The sequence below is a fragment of the Plecotus auritus genome, assembly GCF_963455305.1.
Source record: "Plecotus auritus genome assembly, chromosome: 4".
In the NCBI taxonomy this organism is placed as follows: domain Eukaryota; kingdom Metazoa; phylum Chordata; class Mammalia; order Chiroptera; family Vespertilionidae; genus Plecotus; species Plecotus auritus.
The window spans coordinates 95,626,386-95,646,113 of record NC_137775.1 but is presented as its reverse complement, the minus strand read 5'-3'; the positions used below and the strand labels follow the sequence as shown (position 1 = coordinate 95,646,113).

General features: G+C 49.0%; 1 protein-coding gene across 1 annotated transcript in view; it reads left to right on the top strand.

Moving 5' to 3' along the window:
- Positions 1-15,584, top strand: part of ZFAND3 (zinc finger AN1-type containing 3) — a 390,067-nt gene extending 374,483 nt beyond the window's left edge. Inside the window, exon 6 of the mRNA XM_080665255.1 lies at positions 13,336-15,584. Coding sequence (XP_080521381.1) covers positions 13,336-13,490 — 155 coding nt within the window. The 3' untranslated portion in view covers positions 13,491-15,584. The remainder of the gene's footprint in view (positions 1-13,335) is intronic.
- The last annotated feature ends 4,144 nt before the right edge of the window (positions 15,585-19,728 follow it).

Sequence of the window (19,728 nt, the reverse complement as noted above, 5' to 3'; positions counted from 1 at the left end):
CCATCCAGGTGGGAGGAAAATCGAGGAGCATGATCATCGCGGAAGGCGAGAGAGGGAAGTGCTTCAGCAAAGAGGGAACAGTAGACACATGCTGCTGAGGCTGGATGAGGATATTGGATTTGGCCATTTGAGCTCTTAACTGGCTTTCACTTGTCCCCTGAGCTTCAGAAAACATAGTCTATTGTAACTAACCTCTCACTCATTCACTCAACCAAAGTGTTTTGAGTGAGCTGTACATTGTTCTAGGCATAGGGGATGTGTGTTAAATCACAGAAGCATGGTTCTTGTTTTCATGAAGTCTAGTCGGGGAAACATGTTAAATGAAAAAATTATATAGATGACCTTATGATTATAATTGTGACTAATGACTGAAGGAAAAGTCCAAGATACCATAAAAGCATATAATGGGGTCCTAGCCTACTCTGATGGTCTAGGAAGGTCTTCTTGAGGAAGAGCTGTTGAAACAGGCCTGAAGTAGCAAGACCTTAATTAGCTGGTCAGTGTGTCTAGAGCAGTGGTTGGCAAACTCATTAGTCAACAGAGCGGCAAACCGACCACTGGTCTAGAGCATAGAGTTACTAGAAAGTGAATGGCACAAGGGGAGCGAAAAAGGCAGCAGAAACAAGAGGATACTGAGATGGTGACATCCTAATTCTTGGGAAACAGTTAAAGGGTTTAAATATGAGTCACCAATCACAAATAGGGGTGGATGGAATCACTTTGCTGCTGTGAAGAGGATGAATTTCACTGGGGCAACAACCTATAGGAGGCTTGTGCAGCAGCCTCGGCAAGAGATTACGGGGGGCTTTGACCAGATGGTGATAGTAGAGAGGAAAGAAGAGAATGGGAGAAACCAAGATGGCGACATAGGTAAACACCTGAACTTGCTGCCTCGCACAACCACTTCAAAACTACAACTAAAAGACAAAACGGACATCATCCAGAACCACAGGAAGGCTGGCTAAGTGGAAATTCTACAACTAGAAGGAAAGAGAAAAACACACTGAGACTCAGAGGAGCTGCGGAAGTGAAGTGCAGAGGTACGAAGGCACGCGCGCACGCAGAGAGGGCTGGCAACTGAGTACATGGCTGGCTTTTTCAGTCTGGAGGGAGACACAACCTCCCGACTGCTCTGAACTCCAGTTCTCCCGACTGCTCTGAACTCCAGTTCTGGGCGAGACTCTGGGGACCCAGACTCATCCGGGGAGAAACTGGACTGTCTGGCAGCGGGCGGAACTCGAGGGAGGCTTTCTCTCAGAGGTGCTTGCAGCGATTACCAAGGGACACTGAGACCTGGGGGCCTCTTAGGGCAGGGCTGATGGGAAGCCATTGCTGTTTGCTCTGCCCCATCCAAGCTGTGCACAGAGGCTTTTGCATATGAATGGCCTGGTCCTTTGAAATGTAAACTTACCTAACAAACTGCAGCTGAGTCAGAGAGACCCAGAACCTCCAAAAGAAGGCCCAAAGCCCCACAGCAGCTTGCATTGCTTCACAGCTGGGCCTCATCTGGAGACCTCCAAAACACAAACAAAGAAGAGGAATCTGCAGATCTCTCCATAGCTCCTGCTGGGTGGCCTCAGGCAGAGGCCAAATTAGCACCTCCTTGGAGATCCAAGAGCCAGTGTACCCAGGGATCAGAGTGGGACCATCCAGGTTACAACTCCTCAGATCCATAAGGGTGTGGGGGCAGACTCAGTGAGCACCAAAGCCCCACTGAAGCAAGTCTTACCTCATAAGGGTGTCTTCAGCACAGAAGTTCTCCCATCGTAGACACAGCTGATCCTCACAGCCAATTGGCCTGGAGGTCAATTCTTCCCAGTGATACCAACAACAATCAAGGCTTAACTACAACAAGACTGTGCACACAGCCCACAAAGGGGTGCACCAAGAGTGTCCACCTCAGGTAACTGGTGAGGCTGAGCCACTGGGCCCTATAGGACACCTAGCACACAAAGCCACTCTATCAACTCAGGGAGGCAGCCAAAATGCGGAGACAAAGAAACATGTCACAAATGAAAGAAATGGAGGAAAGCAAACTACTGGATATAGAGTTCAAAACCACGGTTATAAGGTTACTCAAGAATCTTCTAGAAACCGTTGATAAATTTAGTGAGACCCTCAAGGATATGAAAAAGGACCAACTAGAAATTAATTATACACTGATTGAAATAAAGAATAATATACAGAGATCCAACAGGATACTAGAGGATCCCAAGAATCAAGTCAAAGATTTGAAGGACGAAGAAGCAAAAACACCCAACTGGAAAAGCAAAAAGAAAAAAATCCAAAAATATGAAGATAGTGTAAGTAGCTTCTGGGACAACTTCAAGCGTACCAACATCCGAATTATGGGGGTGCCAGAAGAAGAGAGAGAGCAAGATACTGAAAACCTATTTGAAGAAATAATGACAGAAAATTTCTTCCACCTGGTGAAAGAAATAGACTTACAAGTCCAGGAAGCGCAGAGAACCCCAAACAAAAGGAATCCAAAGAGGACCACACCAAGACACATCATAATTAAAATGCCAAGAGCAAAAGACAAAGAGAGAATATTAAAAGCAGCAAGAGAAAAACAGTTAGTTACCTACAAGGGAGCACCCATGCGATTGTCAGCTGATTTCTCAACAGAAACTCTGCAGGCCAGAAGGGAGTAACAAATACTCAAAGTGATGAATAGCAAGAACCTACAACCAAGATTACTCTACCCAGCAAAGCTATCATTTAGAATTGAAGGTCAGATAAAGAGCTTCACAGATAAGAAAAAGGTAAGGAGTTCATCACCGCCAAACCAGTATTATATGAAATGCTGAAAGGTATTCTTTAAGAAGAGGAAGAAGAAGAAAAAGTTAAAGATAAAAATTATGAACAACAAATACATATCTATCAACAAGTGAATCTAAAAATCAAATGAATAAAAAATCTGATGAACAGAATAAACTGGTGAATATAATAGAATCATGGGCATAGAAAGGGAGTGGACTGACAGTTCTCGGGGGAAAGGGGTGTGGGGGTGCGGGAAGAGACTGGACAAAAATCATATACCTATGGATGAGGACAGTGGGCGTGGGTAAGGGCAGAGGGTGGGGTGGAAACTGGGTGGAGGGGAACTATGGGGGGGAAAAAAGGAATAATTGTAATAATCTGAACAATAAAGATTTATTTTTTAAAAAAAGAAGGGAATGGATTTGATTTTTGAAAATAGCATCCCACACGACTTTGTAATTGAATGTAATAATGAAGAAGATACCAGTGATGACTCCAGGTTTGTGTCATGAGCCACTGCCTGCATTGCATGGTGGCCATGTTCTCGTGGAATGGGGGATACTGAAGGAGAAGCAGATTTGTGGAGAAGTAGTAGCAAGTGTCCCATTTTGGACATCTTAAGTCAGATATCCAAGATACCAAGTAGGTAATTGGATACAGAGTCATTAAACTCCAAAGAGAGGTCTGGGTAGAGAGAAATTTCGGTTGTTAGCATGTATAGTTAGGACATTAAACTTTGGGAGAGCATGTGGTGAGACAAAAAGAGAGTCCAGCACTGGATCGTTCTATAATGTTTTAAGGGCAGTAGATGAGCTACCAGAGAAGAAGGAAAACAAGGAAAGCAGGCATGTCACAGGGCCTGTGGGAGTAGTCAGCCGTTACAGGTACTGTCAGTGAGAACTGAAAGGGCTCATTGGATTAGCAATGCTCAGGCTCCATTCCTGGTGGTTTTTTATATCCAGACAGTAACCACTGAAGTTTTCATATCTGAGCCCACCCTCCCCACCGACTCCCCAGATAGGAAGTCTCTACAATCCTGGAGTGGTCTGTCCATTCAGTGAGAAGTTTAACTACTGTATAATCCATAATCTGACCTAAAATTTGAGCTGATGTCTGCAGCTAAAACGGTCTTCTGTCACTGGTGTGTTTAAATAAACTAACTTTAAACATGGGGAATCCAGAAGCCAGCTTCGCTCCCCGCCCGCACCCCGCACCCCCCCCCACACACACACACAATAGTGGACCGCAGCTGTTGTGGGACTTGTGACCCTACAGCTCAAATTTTGTGAAAATAGAGAATCCTGCTTACACTCTCAAGGTCCTCAGAATGACCTTTTGGAGGTATTGTGAAAACAAGAAGCATGTGAACTTTTCATTCTTAAAAGAAGCACATCAGACAAGTGCACGTGGTGCTGGACAGTCTGGGTTAAACGTAGGTGGTTTGCAGTGTCCACATTGCAAACCCATTGCTTCCTCCCACTCATCCTTTAACTGCAGTTCCCAGCCCCACAGTCTCCGAGAAACAGACATAGGGCTCTTCAACACCCGCCAGGCCATGGCTGAACTTGGGAATGCACGCGCTCTGCCTCTGCTTATGAAAGCGGCTTGCAGAATTCTCAGCCATGCCTGTGGGGAAGCCCCCACCAGAGCAAAGAAGCATGCTTTGCTGTCCTTGGAAAGTTCTTGAGTCCCTTTCATGGTGTCCCTACCCACTGAGCGCTCTTCAGGCTGCCTTGTGTAGTCTTCATATATTTAAATCATGTTTCTCTAAAATTTGAATATCTTCAACAGAAATCTTAACAGAGCTTGTCACTTAGCATGCATGTACAGTCTGTACAGAGAGGTTTGTGGAAACTTGTGTATCACATGTCCAGAGGAAGATTTCCTTGTTCATTCTCCTTGTCAGTAGTGGCTTTTCAAAGGAAAAGGGAACCAGTCGAGACTGAGAAGTAAAAGTGGGGGCAGAGTAGGGGAGGAGATGTCTCCCTGCCTTGAAGCCAGGTGTGTTAGTTGTACTGTGTAAGGGACAGGATGACAATGGCTGGAAGAGCCACCCCAGTAACAGCCAACCTCCTTTGTGCAGGGACTTCATGTGCACCAGCTGTTTTGATGCTCATAATAGCCCCATTTTCTAGGGACCACAACTGAGGCTCTCAGAGGTTAGTAGCTTACCTGCAACCACACAGCTGTTAAAGCTGTGCTGCTGAATGGGGCTCTAAGACTCCAGGCTCAAAGCCCGAGTGCCTGCCTCGCTGGATTACCCAGAGAGGACTTGAGGGTCCCATGTGGAGGGACTTGCCATAGCAGTAGGGGTGGGACTAAGCTATAGGTCTCTCCCAGCTTTTGTCTGTCGTTTTTATGCTCCCCTGCCACCCAGCATGTGGATTGAAAGGCCATTGGAGAAAATGTGGGGAGTATTCATTTCTTTCCCAAGTGTTGTTCTGGAGAGAGACACATGGCATCTTCAGTCTGATGCCCCCAATGGCATTGCCACTTGGATATTCTGTGACTTGGATGAACTGGCTCTTGCCAAATTAGCTTTCAGGGATGGCCAAAAAGGCCACACTTCCCTAGCCAAGCCACGGGCCCAGGCTGTGCCCTCCGTGGCTCTTGGTAAAATGGTACGGCCCTTTCTCTTGTCTCCACTGTATCTTTGGAGCTGGTTTTCTAGGAGACGTTTCTGTTTGAGAAGATAATATCTTTTTTTAATTTATTTATTGTTTAAAGTATTACATATGTCTCCTTTTCCCCCCCATTAACCTCTCCACGGCTGCTCCCACCACCCAGGACATGCCCTTACTCCCCTACTGTCTGTGTCCATTGGTTACACTTATATGATTGCATACAAGTCCTTTGGTTGATCTCTTACCCCTCAGCACTCCACCACCTCCTACCCTCCTCTGCCTTCCCTCTGAGGTTTGGTGATCTGTTCGATGCTTATATGTCTCTGGATCTATTTTTGTTCATCAGTTTGTGTTCATTATATTCTACAAATGAGTGAGATCATGTGATATTTATCTTTCTCTGACTGACTTATTTCACTTAGCATAATGCTCTCCAGCTCCATCCATGCTGTTGCAAATGGTAGGAGTTCCTTCTTTTTTACAGCAGCATAGTATTCCATTGTGTAGATGTACCAGTTTTTTAATCCACTCATCTGCTGATGGGCACTTAGGCTGTTTCCAAATCTTAGCTATTGTAAATTGTACTGCTATGAACATAGGGGTGAATATATCCTTTCTGATGGGTTCTTCTGATTTCTTGGGATATATTCTTAGAAATGGGATTATTGTGTCAAAGGACAGTTCCACTTTTAATTTTTTGAGGAAACCCCCTACTGTTCTCCACAGTGGCTGCACCAGTCTGCATTCCCACCAGCAGTGCACGAGGGTTCCTTTTTCTCAACATCCTCACCAGCACTTGTTGATTTGATGATAGCCATTCTGACAGGTGTGAGATGGTACCTCTTTGTTCTTTTGATTTGCATCTCTTGGATGATTATTGACTTTGAGCATAGAGAAGATAATCTTTCAAAGGATATGGAAATGCTGAAAGAGGAAGCCAAACAATTCAGGAGCCTACTGAGAGGAGAAAGTCACCCCCAAAAAACAAGTTCTCTGCCAGGACTTCACCATTCTCATGGGGCATAGTGGGAGGCCAGGAGTGAAGGCACCTTGGAGGGTTTTCCAGATCCTAAAAGCTGACCCAGGTACCAAGAGACTAATGCTGCCTGCTTTCAGCTACTGAAATGAAATGATGTTTGAAAGACCAAGTCATTATTCCAGTAGCAAAAGCTGCCTTGAGCTGTTTTCTCTTAGTTTTTAAATGTGTGTCGTCTCTAGATAAAACAGCCTAACATAATGTGAGCCTGCAGCCAGTTCCTTCTCCCTGTGCACTGAGTACTTAAAGGGCTTGCTCAGAGGAGGGTTCTCACAAGTCAGAGTGATGGTGCAGGGTCCTTCGTGGTGCAGGCACCCTCCTCCCCCACCCCTGCCAGACGCCACTCACCCCCACTCCCACCCTCAGTGGCACAAATAAGTTTGTCCTCTTAAAGGCAACAATGAAGGGTGGGAAGACTTGTTCTCTGAATGTCAGGTAAAGTGAGGCTGCCGGGGTTGGGTGATGGAAGAGGACATTACTGGGTCAGGGCACACATTCCCCACAGAGGAGAGGAAAGAGGTCATTAGAGTTTCTGCAAAAAAGGGGCAGTCTGGGGAGACTACAGTAAAGGACACCTAGAGTGGTGAAGTTTTTATACTTTTAGAAAAGGTATCGGGAGCTTCACTAAGCTCGTAGTGCACACAGCTGCACAAGGGTCCTGTGTCTGTGCCTCCTACCACACTGCCTTTGGTCTAACATTTAGCTTGTATCTAACCGGTATTTTAATTGATCGTGGGGGCAGGGCTTCTCTTTTAGGATGTTTTCAGTATGGATTAATGGTTTTTATTAAATTGTCAAGTAGAGTGGCTCTTCTCCTTTCCTTTGAAAGACACGTACCGATGCTCACCTGGACAATTCACTGTGGCTTTGGTTCTGGCACCCTGGGCAGCTGACCTGTCCCGTAGCCCGCCTCCTCCCCCAGCGCAGCCAGGCACTGTCAGCCAACTCAGGAGCCGAGATCCAGGCTGTTTGCTGGAGTGTGATGCTGTCCCTCCGCCCTGCAAAGCCAGGAGTGGAGAAGAATGCAGAGTAGACGCAGCCCATTCTCAAAACACCTGCAGCTCCTTTGCCTGTATCCTGGGCCTGATGAAGTAAAATGCATTAAGATCTTTTAATACATTCTTGTGTTACAATTCTGCCTTGGGCATTGGGTCAGTGGATGTGGTGTAATCCAGGGATTGCTGCTGGTGGGAGTATAAATGGCTAATGCTTTCCAGCAAGCTTTCCTGTAGCCACCTGCGGTTCCCCATGAGTACTTACAAATGAGCTATGAGGTCAGTGAGCTGTCCTGAGCTTTAAGAAACTCTGAACTTGCTGGAAAATGTGATTCTTTTTTTCTAATGAGCTTGCCTGGTCATTTCAGTCACATGGATCAGGCGTATTTGTCATTTATTTTTTAAATGGGCACTTTAGATAGCAAATGGTACCTGTGGAGATTTGGGGGTCCTTACCTAGGTGTCTTGGGAAGTTTCTGAAGGGCTGGGGTAGGCTCTGCTTGCTGGAGCACATGAGTACCTGTTGGAGCAGCCTCGGATTTTCCTCCTCACTGGCCACTGGCCACGCCTGCCAGGGCCTCAGTGCCGGGCTGCAGCTGGCACCCCGGGACCCACGTGTCCGTGCACAGATAGCATGTGCCCCGCCAGCTCAGTCTGCATTCCAGTGGTGGTTCTACAGAACCTGGGTCCCCAAAGCTTGTTGGTATTTTTAGATTCTGCTTGAACCTTTGACAATATGAAATTCAAATGGACAAGAAATTGTAAAACATTTCTTGCAAGTGAGGTAAAAACACCAAGCCCTGGTGCCGAGGCCTGCCTGGTCCCTGCCCTGACTAACGTGGGGGCCTCCAAGTCGGGGGGGTGAGGTGGGGGGAAAGCTCAAGGAAACAACTGCAATTAAAGTCCAAAAGTATCCAGCTGGTTCTGCCAGCTTTAAATTGTGCTTTTCATTCCAAGACAAAGCTGAAAAGCAACATTTCAGTCTGGCGGGGATCAAATAAAAATGACAAGGACTTAGAATTTGAATGTGAATTCTGGGAGCACTTTCTTTGTCTCCCTTAGGAAATTCCATAGAAAAAGACAGTTCTAACCCCTTTTTAATTCTTAGGGTTTGGAAGGAAGTGCTGGCCTGGGGGCCCAGAGCCTCAGCCAAAGTAAGGGCTACACTGCCCCAGCCTGTGGGTGAGGGAGCAGCGAGGCAGGGCAGGGAGCTGGCAGATGAGGCCTGCTGTCTGGTTCAGCTGCCCTTAGGCCCGCCTGCCAGAACTGAGCGGTGAAGGACACAGACCCTTTCTCCTCAGGCCCTGGGCGAGGCCTCTGTCTCGGTGCTCCTCTTGGGCAGCCATGGCTGTTGGTTTTTGTAAACAAGTGAAACAGAAATACTGTAGCAACTGTGAAAGCACTTAGAGCAAGGTGTTGGGTGTATGCTATCTCTGCCTAATGGCAGCGTTTATGTTGTTCTTGATCGTCATTGCTTCATCTTAGAATACCCTGGTCAGCAGAGGTGAAGTTTAGAGGGGGGTGAAAGAATTGTGTAACTTTCAGGTGTTCACTTGAAAAGCTGAAGGGTCAGGTCAGACGTTTGGTTCCCATCAAATGAGCGTTTGTAGAAACCTACATGTCAGAACTTCGAATCTTGGGAGAATGAGCCTCAGTTCCACTTTCTGCTGGAAATGTTTTCAGGGCCATCACGTTGGGCATCTTCAGGTTTATGTGGCATATGGCTCAGTGGTCACAGCCCCATATCTGTGTCAGGAGGGCGTGTCCAGAGCACTTGTTTCTACCATCAGCACCCTCTGCTGAAATGCCTGTCCTCCCACGAGAACCCCCAGGCCTCTGTTCAGGGCGTATGCGCTTCTCTTTCACACGGGACCCTTTGTGGACAGAGGGTTAGCCAGGTCTCAGGTTGCATTTTTGCCTCACACCATAATCTGTGTCTCTGATGGTGACAGTCAGGGAAGCTCCTGATCTCTCCTCATCTCTTGCCACCCACAGCCACAGGTATGAGCCCTGGTGGTTCAGCCGTGATGGCTGTCTACACAGGCATTCTCTCCCTTCTCTGTTGCTGCCTGTGTAGTTAAAGAAGGTTCTCTCATTCTGAGAGTGTAGCTGCCGGAGACTTTCTGGAGGCATTCCAGCCCAGCTCACCAGGGTGCTGCCTGGTATCACCGGCTGTGGTCTGGCCTCCGGTCCCTCTCCCCATGCCATGATGGCCAGTCAGGTGCCAGGTAATGGCAGGAGGAGAGGGGCCCGGAGCGCTGGGACGTGGGACCTGCTCACAGAGCTGCAGCCTCCCCTCCACTCCCTGTTTAGTTGAGGGCTCATCCTAAATTGCTTTCCAGTGCCAGCGAGCAAAGAACTGCCCACTCAGGTTCTTGAGTGTGTGGTGCACATTTACCAGGAGCACCTCTGGCAGCCATGAAGGAGCTCTGCCTGCGGCCTCCCCCAGGCCAGTGCTTCACGCAGACCAGTCCATGGGCTCCATGCCATGGGCCCTGTGGCACAGCAGGGAAAGGGCTGAGGTGGGGCCCCAGTTTGCAGGCAGGTCATATCTTCAAAAACATTTTCCTCTCTTGTGGGGGTCAGCATCCTTTTTCTCATATCCTCCTATTCTCCTAATCACTCCAAAGCACACATGGTAACGAAAGCACAGCTGTTGTTAGCAAAAGTGTGCTGACTTGTTCTGAAAAGTGCACGAAGCTGAACCACGGGGCCCTAATGGGAGTGATAGATATGGGTTGTGTGTATATGAACAAGTAAGTGAATTCGACATTGACATACAACTTTTTTTTTTGTTTAATATATTTTCATTGATTTCAGAGAGGAAGGGAGAGGGAGATAGAAACATCAATGATGATAGAAAATTATTGATCAGCTGCCCCTGCACATCCCCTGATCAGGAATTAAACTGTGACCTCCTGGTTCATAGGTCGACACTCAAACTGAGCCACGCCAGCCAGGTGATAAATAACTTTTTAAAATCAGGGGAAAATAATTGTGTGATAACATCAAAGCCTGGGCCACAGCTCAGCTGCTCAGTTCAGGTCCCCTGTGTTTTTGTGCCTCTGGGCAAGCCATGTTTGACCTTCTCTGGAGAAGCCTTGTTTGACCTTCTCTGGAGAGGACCCCACTGGCTTCTGGTGTGGAGGATGGCCTGGCCAGGGTGGAGGCCGTCAGTCCCCTGTGCTCACACCGCTCATCCCTGAAGTTAGGGGCAGGCATCTTCCTAGCAGCCTGAACGCATCTCCCCATACCCAGCTCAGTCTCCAGATTCCACCAGAGAGTCATCGAAAGTCCATGACACTTGCACTGGTTTCTGGAAACAGATCCTTGGGTACCAGGGAACGAGGATAAAGGTCCATCCCACTCCCCGAGTCACTCCCACCCTTCCTGTATCCCACTACTGACGCGGAAATGCACGTTGTCGGTGGGCTGCTGTCCGTGGATAACACCTGTTCAGCATTTGGGACAAGTTCCAGCCTGCATCCTCCTCCTGATGAGTGATCCTGATGGGAACTGAGCTTCTCTAAGCCATCTAATAACCTCGGCACAGCCACTTGGGAAGTCAGCTTTCCAAAATTGCCCAGTGAGTTACAATGCTGTGGACCCTCCTTTTACCAGCACCACTCCCAAACTTAGCTGCTGGTCAGTGGTTTTCACCTTCCAAAAATGAAATGCCAGGTGCTCATGTGTGTTTTAATAGAGGTTCACAGAACTTGGCAGAGAAATGAGGGGTGTTGGGCTGGATGGAGAATCATTGGGTGGGTAGCGAGAATATGTGGAAGTTGCTGTGGTTGTCACCCCTGGGGCTCTCAGATCCACTAAGGTGCTGCCCCCCAGCTGTTGGAAGGCAAGCTAAGCAGAGTTGTGGGGTGCGTGGGTAGGACAACACTGGAGCGTCTTCCCTCCGCTCCAGTCTGCCTTGAGATGTAAGCCTGAACCAGGTCCATGTGAATTCACAGGCAATCCATTTCCTGCTACTTGTATTCAACGAGCACCATTCATCAGGAGAGACAATTCCTGGGACATTCTCCTGCATCACCCCAATATCTTAAAGGGAAGGGGGGCAGGGGGCCCTCCCCTCCCACCCCTCATTGTAGATGCTAGGAATAAAATGCTACCACCGTACCGCTGGTGTGCCAACCCCAAGCCTGACCTGGCAGCTTCCCCTCATCAGGTGGGCTCTGCTGCACAAAGATGGTTGGGCTTGGTAGGTGGGAGGTGCCATCCACGCTTCTGCTGGGAAATCCTTTAGGAGAAAGGCAGCTGGTATTCAATAGCTTCGAGTAATGAACTCATCAGTAAATAGAACACGTGAGCTCATTAATCTTCACTTTGCCTTTGGACCAAATAGGAGCTCAGCTTCTCAGGAGATAAAATTTCATCTCTGTTCTTTTCCTTAAACCTAGTCCCAATTTAGAGTGAAACACATGGCTGTGCTCTCCCTGGGAGCAGCAAGTAATGCGCTTTCTTGCACAGTGCATAGTCTGGGCTTGGCCCGTGGCCTGTACCCTGTGCCCCGTGCACGCAGGAGCTCAGAGCAGCTGAGGAATGTTCTATGGGTGAAGTTTATGTTTAAAAGTTAAGGCTGTTTAAATGTTCGCCCATTCTGGCCACTCAGTCTTTGCTCCAACTTCTGTTCTTCCAAAATCACTGCCCCTACCCCTTGTCTCTGAAAAGAACAGAAATTGAGGGTGTGGAGAGGAACGGCTCCCAGTTTGCAAGGGGTGGCTGCCCTGGCCATCGGGGAAAAGAAGTCCGAGCAGAGGTACTGCTTGGAGAGTGAGTGAGGAGAGCCCTGGGGTGGCAGGGCTGCTGTGGGTGCCTGCTCCAGGCCAGGGAGAGGAGGCTTAGGGGTGGGTTCAGATGCACCCACAGGCTGGTCCTGTGGGCCTGGTCTAGGCCCATGGGACCCTGAGGTGTGGCGAGATACAATTAACTGATGGATGAGGAGCCAGCCAGCACTGGCAGGGGGCTTCCCAGCACCACCACCCCTTCCCCCAAAGGGAGGGCTCAGGAGATATCAGGTGTCTGTGCACCTTGCACATCCACATAGTGACCAGCATTCCTAGAAGTTGATCAGAAGAGGGGAGGGAACAGGTCACATTCTGATGCAGGTATGTTCCCTTTGTCCTCTGAGCCTCCTCTCATTATTTCCCATCACAGAGGGACTGCATCAGCCCCTCCCCCATCCCTTTTTCTACCAGCTTCACCAGTGTCTCCCTCGGACCTCTCTGCTCCAGAGAGAGGACCAAGCCTGAGTGCGGGTCCTCAACCTCCTACCTGCCAAGTGGAGTTTAGAAGCATCAGGCTCCTTGGAGATGATGGAGCTCAGCATTTCCGTTTTGTCCTCTGTTTTGATGTAATATCTTTTCTAGTACTTGAAATCCATTTTCCTTTGAGAGCTCCCTTCACGTGCAGCTTATGGTTTGAGCACTCCCACGATCCCCCAAGCCCTAGCTGTACAGGAGGTAGAATGTCCTTTAACGTAATCACTTGGCCTGCTCCCTGACTTCCTCTGAGAAATGCTGGTGTCCTGGGCGGATGTTCCAGGGACAACGCTGAGCTGGTGACTCTGCTCCCCGCCTGCCCGGTGGTCGGAGGGAAGGAGCTCAGAGCCTCTTTTCTCCTAGGGAAAGGTGTGTCCGCAGTAGCAGCAGCCGCCTTTGGGTTCTGCCTCCAGGGTCCATCCAGGCATGAGCAGCATGAAATGCTCAGTCGGCCTCTGAGGACATTACACTGAGCTGAGGAGGGGCGGGGGCTCTGTAATAAACTCTTCAGCAGCAGGAGCCTCTGCTGCTGGGACTGTCCACCCACTGAGGTGCCCTCCCGCCCTCCAGACAGAGTGAAAGCTGGGCTTTGGGCATTCGGAAGCCACCCTAACCCTCTGTTTTCTCTGCTTCTTCCGCTTCTGCAGGTTACGTGTTCTGTATGTTACATCGCCTCCCCGAGCAGCATGACTGTACATTTGACCACATGGGCCGAGGCCGAGAGGAAGCCATCATGAAAATGGTGAAACTGGACCGGAAAGTGGGGCGCTCCTGCCAGCGCATTGGGGAGGGGTGCTCGTGAAGGCCGGCACGGCCTCCATGTGACGCTGTTCTTAGTTCACTGATGTTAGCCTTATTTAGGACAGAGTCAGCCAGACACCTTTACTGGGCACGCATCAGACCACAGCCAGTCTGTTTCCTTTCTTTAGCCAGCCATCCTGGTACTGTAGTTTAGGGGTTGATGGTGGTTGAAATTGATTTCTGGCTGGTTACTAAGGTGCCTGCTAGCCATTGTATAAAATTAAAACATGAAGAATATTTTTTTTGAGCATGGCTAGTGGATTTAAAACAACACATACCTGTCACTGCTGGAGTCAAACTTATAAAAAGCCTTAAGCGGAAAGGGTTCCAGACGGAGACTCTGAGTTCGTAGAGGAGTAGAAGCTGGTGTTCCAGTCCCCACAGCGCACACGGCTCTGCCAAAACTCTGGTTCATGTCCGGCCTTTCACCTCCTCACTTATCCTTAGTCCCAGCAGCAGGAGGCCTGGTGGCCACGCTGCCTTGGCCACAGGAGGCTGCTGAGATTTGCCACGTGGCTCGGCTGGGTGGTGGCCTCGCTCTCCCACAGAGCTCATTGGGGGTGGGGGAGCAGGTTATTATGAAAATCTTAACAAAATTTTTTACCTGACTTGTTATGAAAAAACTCACCACATGAGAAGAGAAACAGTAACCTCACTTTGAAAATTAGCTCCACTCAAGTCTAGTCCATCCACGAGAACCACCTTTCTACACAGGACCCCAGGCCACGAGAGGCCGCCGCGGCTGTCCCGACCCACTGGCTCTGGTTTGCCACTTGCCAAGTACAGGGTCTGGCAGTTGATCACATACAGCTGATGCAGACCCAGCAGCACAGCAGGGAGGCTGGGTCCGCGTCGGCCTCTGCAGCCACAGTTCTGTGTTGGGAGTTTTTTAAATGACGTTTCATAGCCCACAAGAGCCCCTGGGGAGCTGCTGCCCAGACTCTGCCCCTTCCAGCAGGTGCCAAGGGTCAAGGGGAGGATGGCCTGGCCCCGTCTGCAGCCCTGTAGTCCAGCAACAGCAGTCCACACCTGCCACACAGCAGGCTTAGTGAGGGAGGCAGCATGTGCTGCAGGGGCAGCATGTTGTGTACAACTGTGGCTCGTGGCCGTGGCCAGGCTCCGAAGGAGACATTGGCTCAGCAGGTGGGGGGCACCTTGCTCAGCCTGTGCCTCTTCACATGGGCAGACAGGAGTGCAGTAGCTCGGGCGGGTGGGGAAGGGGGGGGGTGGGCCTATTTGCTCACGTTAGGAATCATTACCAATCAGGTGGGGGGAAGGGGGCAGACAGGATAAGCTGAGCAGGTGTGCGTGGCCCAGAGCCCCTGTCACCCAGGCGGTGAGAGCTGAACCGCTCCTGCAGCGGCAGTTCGGATCTGTCCACCCGCAGCCTGTTGGAACAGTTTAACCCAGCAACTTGCCCTTTTATACCACAAGCAGGTCAACTCTGTCTGCAAATTAATTCCTGCAACTGAAAATGTTCTTTGGGCCAGAATCCAAAATAGGAAATAGGAAATCATGCTCTTTCCAACCTCCTCCCAACCCCACCAGAGTGGAATCTGCTGCAAAATCTCCAGCCTTAATTCTTGCTTCAGGACCCAGACCGGTGTCTTGCTCTAGGGCAGCCCAGGGCAGAGGGGCCGGGTCTGCCCACGTTTACCACTGTTGTCAAGCCACGGCCCTCGGGCCAGTCCCCGGCCATTCTCAGTGAGCTGGCCTGCCTCGGCCCCCACCATGCTCTGATCCCCCAGAGGCCCCCCGAGCCCCCCACCCTCCTCAGGCCCCACCAGCTGCTGCTTGGAGGCAGCGATGGGGAGCCCAGCACACAGGCTCGGCCCTCACTTCCTGGTGGCAGAGCGGGGGGGTGGGGGTGGGGGGCTTGTTCCCTGCAGTATCTGTTCTGTGAAGTTTGTTAAATGTAAGGAAAGCTTAAATTCTTGTATCTTTAAAAGAGAAATCTTATTTAACCCTTTTGTGTTCTAGATTTACTTACACCGCCTAGAGCTCGGTTTTAGTTTTAACATTGTGAAAATATTAAAAGACTCTTGTAACTTTATTCTTTTTTTCCTGCTGAAAAAATTAAACCAGTCGTACGAAAGTTCAGGTTTCTCTGTTTCGCCCATTCTCCTACATGCCCCTGGAACCACTAGGAAACTAGTCAAAGGTCCCCTTCCCACGGCTCTGCGGCGCCAAGCCCTCTGAATAGTCTATGGGTGATTCCGCCAGGGGAGGCTGTGGCCTGGCCAGGAGGTGAGTCTGCTGGGCCCAACTTTGCTGTCAGCAGGAGGTGGCACATCTGGGGAGATGGGAGGAAGTGAGCACCAGCTCTGGGCCCCGGCTTTGCATGGCAGGACCCAGAGGATGAAGAACGGCGTTTCCCTGGAGGAAGGCCCAGGATGGTATGTTTGCTTTGTGAACTCACTGGTGTAGAGCAGCGATTTCAGCCTGCTTCCTCTCACGGCCCACATAAACAAAAGTTCAGTGGCACACCAAAAATACTTTTTTTTTTTTTTGCCGATATGACCCAAAAAATGGTATTTATTCACACCAGACAGCTGCTGTGTTGGCTGTTGTCATTTATTTGGCACTCTAAGGGAAAAGAGGTCAGTGCCCCTCAGTAGTCAGGTATCGCATATTTTAAAATTCAGTGGCACACAGTTGAAAATCATTGGTGTAGAGGATACACTTAATACTTGTGAAGATGTTTAAAAACATTTGGCGGAGTGGCACCCCTCCCCACCACCTTTAAGGCAGAAATATTAGCCACACAGTTGTCATGACGATGATGAAGGATCCTCAGAGGAAATCCGAGGTGCACAGAGTGAACAGATGGGCAGAGAGCACCGGGCCTGGGGGCCTGGGAACACGCGCCTGGTGAGGGTTAGTGGGACTGTGCCGCGGCCTTGCCTCCAGTCAGCACCTCCCGGCTTTGGGGCTTTGGGAAGAGGAGGGGCGTTCAAGTGGGCTACAGGAGGACAGGAAGCCCCAGCTGGCAGTTGGAGTGGGACAGGTCATCAAGGTGGGGGTCAGCCATACGCTGGGAACTGAGAGGCCTCCCGCTCAGAGAAGGGAGGACCCAGACAGGCACCAGAGCAGCGGAAACACCCGAGGAAAGACTGCGGGGCCTCCGAGAGTTTCCGTCCTTGGCCACCATCCTCAGAGCTTCCCCGGGAGGGCTCCGGAAGAGGGGAATAACCAGAGAAAGATGGGGAAGACGGGGTGCGGGAAGGCACTGCCCTGCGAGGCCCAGGCCCACGGCAGCCCGTCCACCTCCCTACGGGCTGGGAGGGGCTCCGGTGAGTCAGTGTCTGTATTTGATTTACCTTCTACCATGGAGTTCGGATATGAGTCTTAGAAAATTACACAGAAAGAGACAATTTATTGCAAAACAAAAAATAAGAGGAACCATAGACCCTGCGTGACTTAGGTGTGAATAATATTAAATACAAATCATGTAAACACAGAAACAGTGACGAGTGTTGCTCTGGGAACAGTCAGTACTGGGAAGTCTGCAGGGTGTGCCAAGTTCCCATCATCCCGTCTGTCGGAGGGAGTCGCGTGTCTAACATTCAAGAGAGCAATATGTGTGAGGTTAGAAATATAAGTGCAACATGATGCTCTCCAGTTCCATCCATGCTGTTACAAATGGTAAGAATTCCTTCTTGTTTACAGCAGCGTAGTATTCCATTGTGTAGATGTACCACAGTTTTCTAATCCACTCATCTGCTGATGGGCATTTAGGCTGTTTCCAAATCTTAGCTATGGGGAATTGTGCTGCTATGAACATAGGGGTGCATATATCCTTTCTGATTCGTGTTTCTGGTTTCTTGGGATATATTCTTAGAAATGGGATCACTGGGTCAAATGGCAGTTCCATTTTTAACTTTCTGAGGAAACTCCATACTGTTCTCCACAGTGGCTGCACCAGTCTGCATTCCCACCAGCAGTGCACGAGGGTTCCTTTTTCTCCACATCCTTGCCAGCCCTTGTCATTCGTTGATTTATTTTTAATTTCTTTATTGATTAAGGTATTACATATGTGTCCTTATCCCCCCATTGCCCTCCCACCCACCCCCCACTCATGCCCTCACCCCCCTGTTGTCTGTGTTCATTGGTTAGGCTTATATGCATGCATGCAAGTCCTTTGGTTGATCTTTCCCCCTTACCCCCACCCTCCCCTACCTTTCCTCTGAGGTTTGACTGTCTGATCAATGCTTCTCTGTCTCTGGATTTGTTTTTGTTCATCAGTTTATGTTGTTCATTATATTCCACAAATGAGTGAGATTATGTAATATTTATCTTTCTCTGACTGGCTTATTTCACTTAGCATAATGCTCTCCAGGTCCATCCATGCTGTTGCAAATGGTAAGAATTCCTTCATTTTTACTGGAGCATAGTGTTGATTTGTTGATGATAGCCATTCTGACAGGTGTGAGATGGTACCTCATTGTTGTTTTGATTTGCATCTCTTGGATGATTAGTGACTTTGAGCATGTTTTCATATGTCTCTTGGCTTTCTATATGTCCTCTTTCGAAAAGTGTCTATTTAGGTCCTTTGCCCATTTTTTTATTGGATTTTTTTATCTTCCTTTTGTTAAGTTGTATGAGTTCTCTCTAAATTTTGGAGATTAAACCCTTATCTGAAATATCATTGGCAAATATGTTCTCCCATGCAGTGGGCTTTCTTGTTGTTTTGTTGATGGTTTCTTTTGCTGTGCAGAAGCTTTTTATTTTGATGTAGTCCCATTTGTTTATTTTCTCCTTAGTCTCCATTGCCCTAGGAACTGTGTCGGTAAAGATATTGCTATGACATATGAATGCTGTTTTGTTGCCTATGGAGTCTTGTAGGATTTTTATGGTTTCCTGTCATACATTTAAGTCCTTTAGCCATTTTGAGTTTGTTTTTGTGTATGGTGTTTTTGAGCTTTATATAAATGAAGTAATATTATGTGAATTCTTCATGTGTTTTTTTAAATTTATTTATTGTCTAAAGTTTTACATATGTCTCCTTTTTCCCTGATTGACATCCCCTCCCCCAGCCATTCCTATCCCGGGCACCCCTATTTTCATAGCAGCACAATTTACAATAGCTAAGATTTGGAAACAGCCTAAGTGCCCATCAGCAGATGAGTGGATTAAAAAACTGTGGTATATCTACACAATGAAATACTATGCTGTGGTAAAAAAGAAGGAACTTTTACCATTTGCAACAGCATGGATGCACCTGGAGAGCATTATGCTAAGCAAAATAAGCCAGTCAGAGAAAGATAAATATCACATGATCTCACTCATTTGTGGGATATAATGATCAACATAAACTGATGAATAAGAATAATGGCAAGGGATGGGGGGGTAGAGAGCAACCAAAGGACTTGTATGCATGCACATTAGCATAACCAATGGACACAGACAGTGCGGTGGGGGCTTGCCCAGGGTGGGAATGGCTGGGGGGGGGGTGTCAAGTGGGGAAAAAGGAGACATGTAAAGCTTTAGACAATAAATAAATAATAATAGTAATAAAAGAAATGTAAGTGCAGCAGAAAACGTTGACCAAAAGGTTGCAGGTTCGGTCCCTGAAGGGTGCATACGGGAGGCAGCTGGTCAGTGTTTCTCTCTCTCTCCAAAATCAAACATCCTCGAGTGAGGATTTTGAAAAAGAGCTACAAAATAAAACTGACAGGTCACCCTCAGTTGCACTGGGCTTGGCTGGGAAGGGGAGACAGGCAGCCCAGAGCTCAAGGGCGTCTCACAGACGCGGGTGATTAAGCTGCTGGCGATGAGGTGCTCCCCAGACTGGGACTTTCACGTGTGATGATGATAAAACGTCCAGTTGGGTCCACGGACTTAGGAGGCAGGCTGGTTGGCACCCCCATTCTGCCCTCCTGGGGTGGGCCGAGCCTGAGCTATTGGAGGGAGTGTGGACTTGGTGGGGGCAGGGCTCTGGAAGGCTTTGGGAGCAGGAGGCCAGAGGTGAGAATGTGCCACCCCCCTGGGGCAGAGGCTTTGGAGTCTACAGGCCCAGCCCTCCAGCCGCAGAGGAGCTGGGGGTCCGGATAGGAGGGGAGATAGGACCCGAAAGGAGGACAGTGACAAGGACAGGCCTGAAGGACGGGGCGTTGGAACCCATTGGGCAGAGCCTGGCTCCACACCTGCTGCTCCAGGTGCTGGGACACTGGGGAGGTGGGACCATCCAGGGTTTGAGCTGTGGAGGGATGTGGTCTGATGGGTTTTAAAGGGAAGAG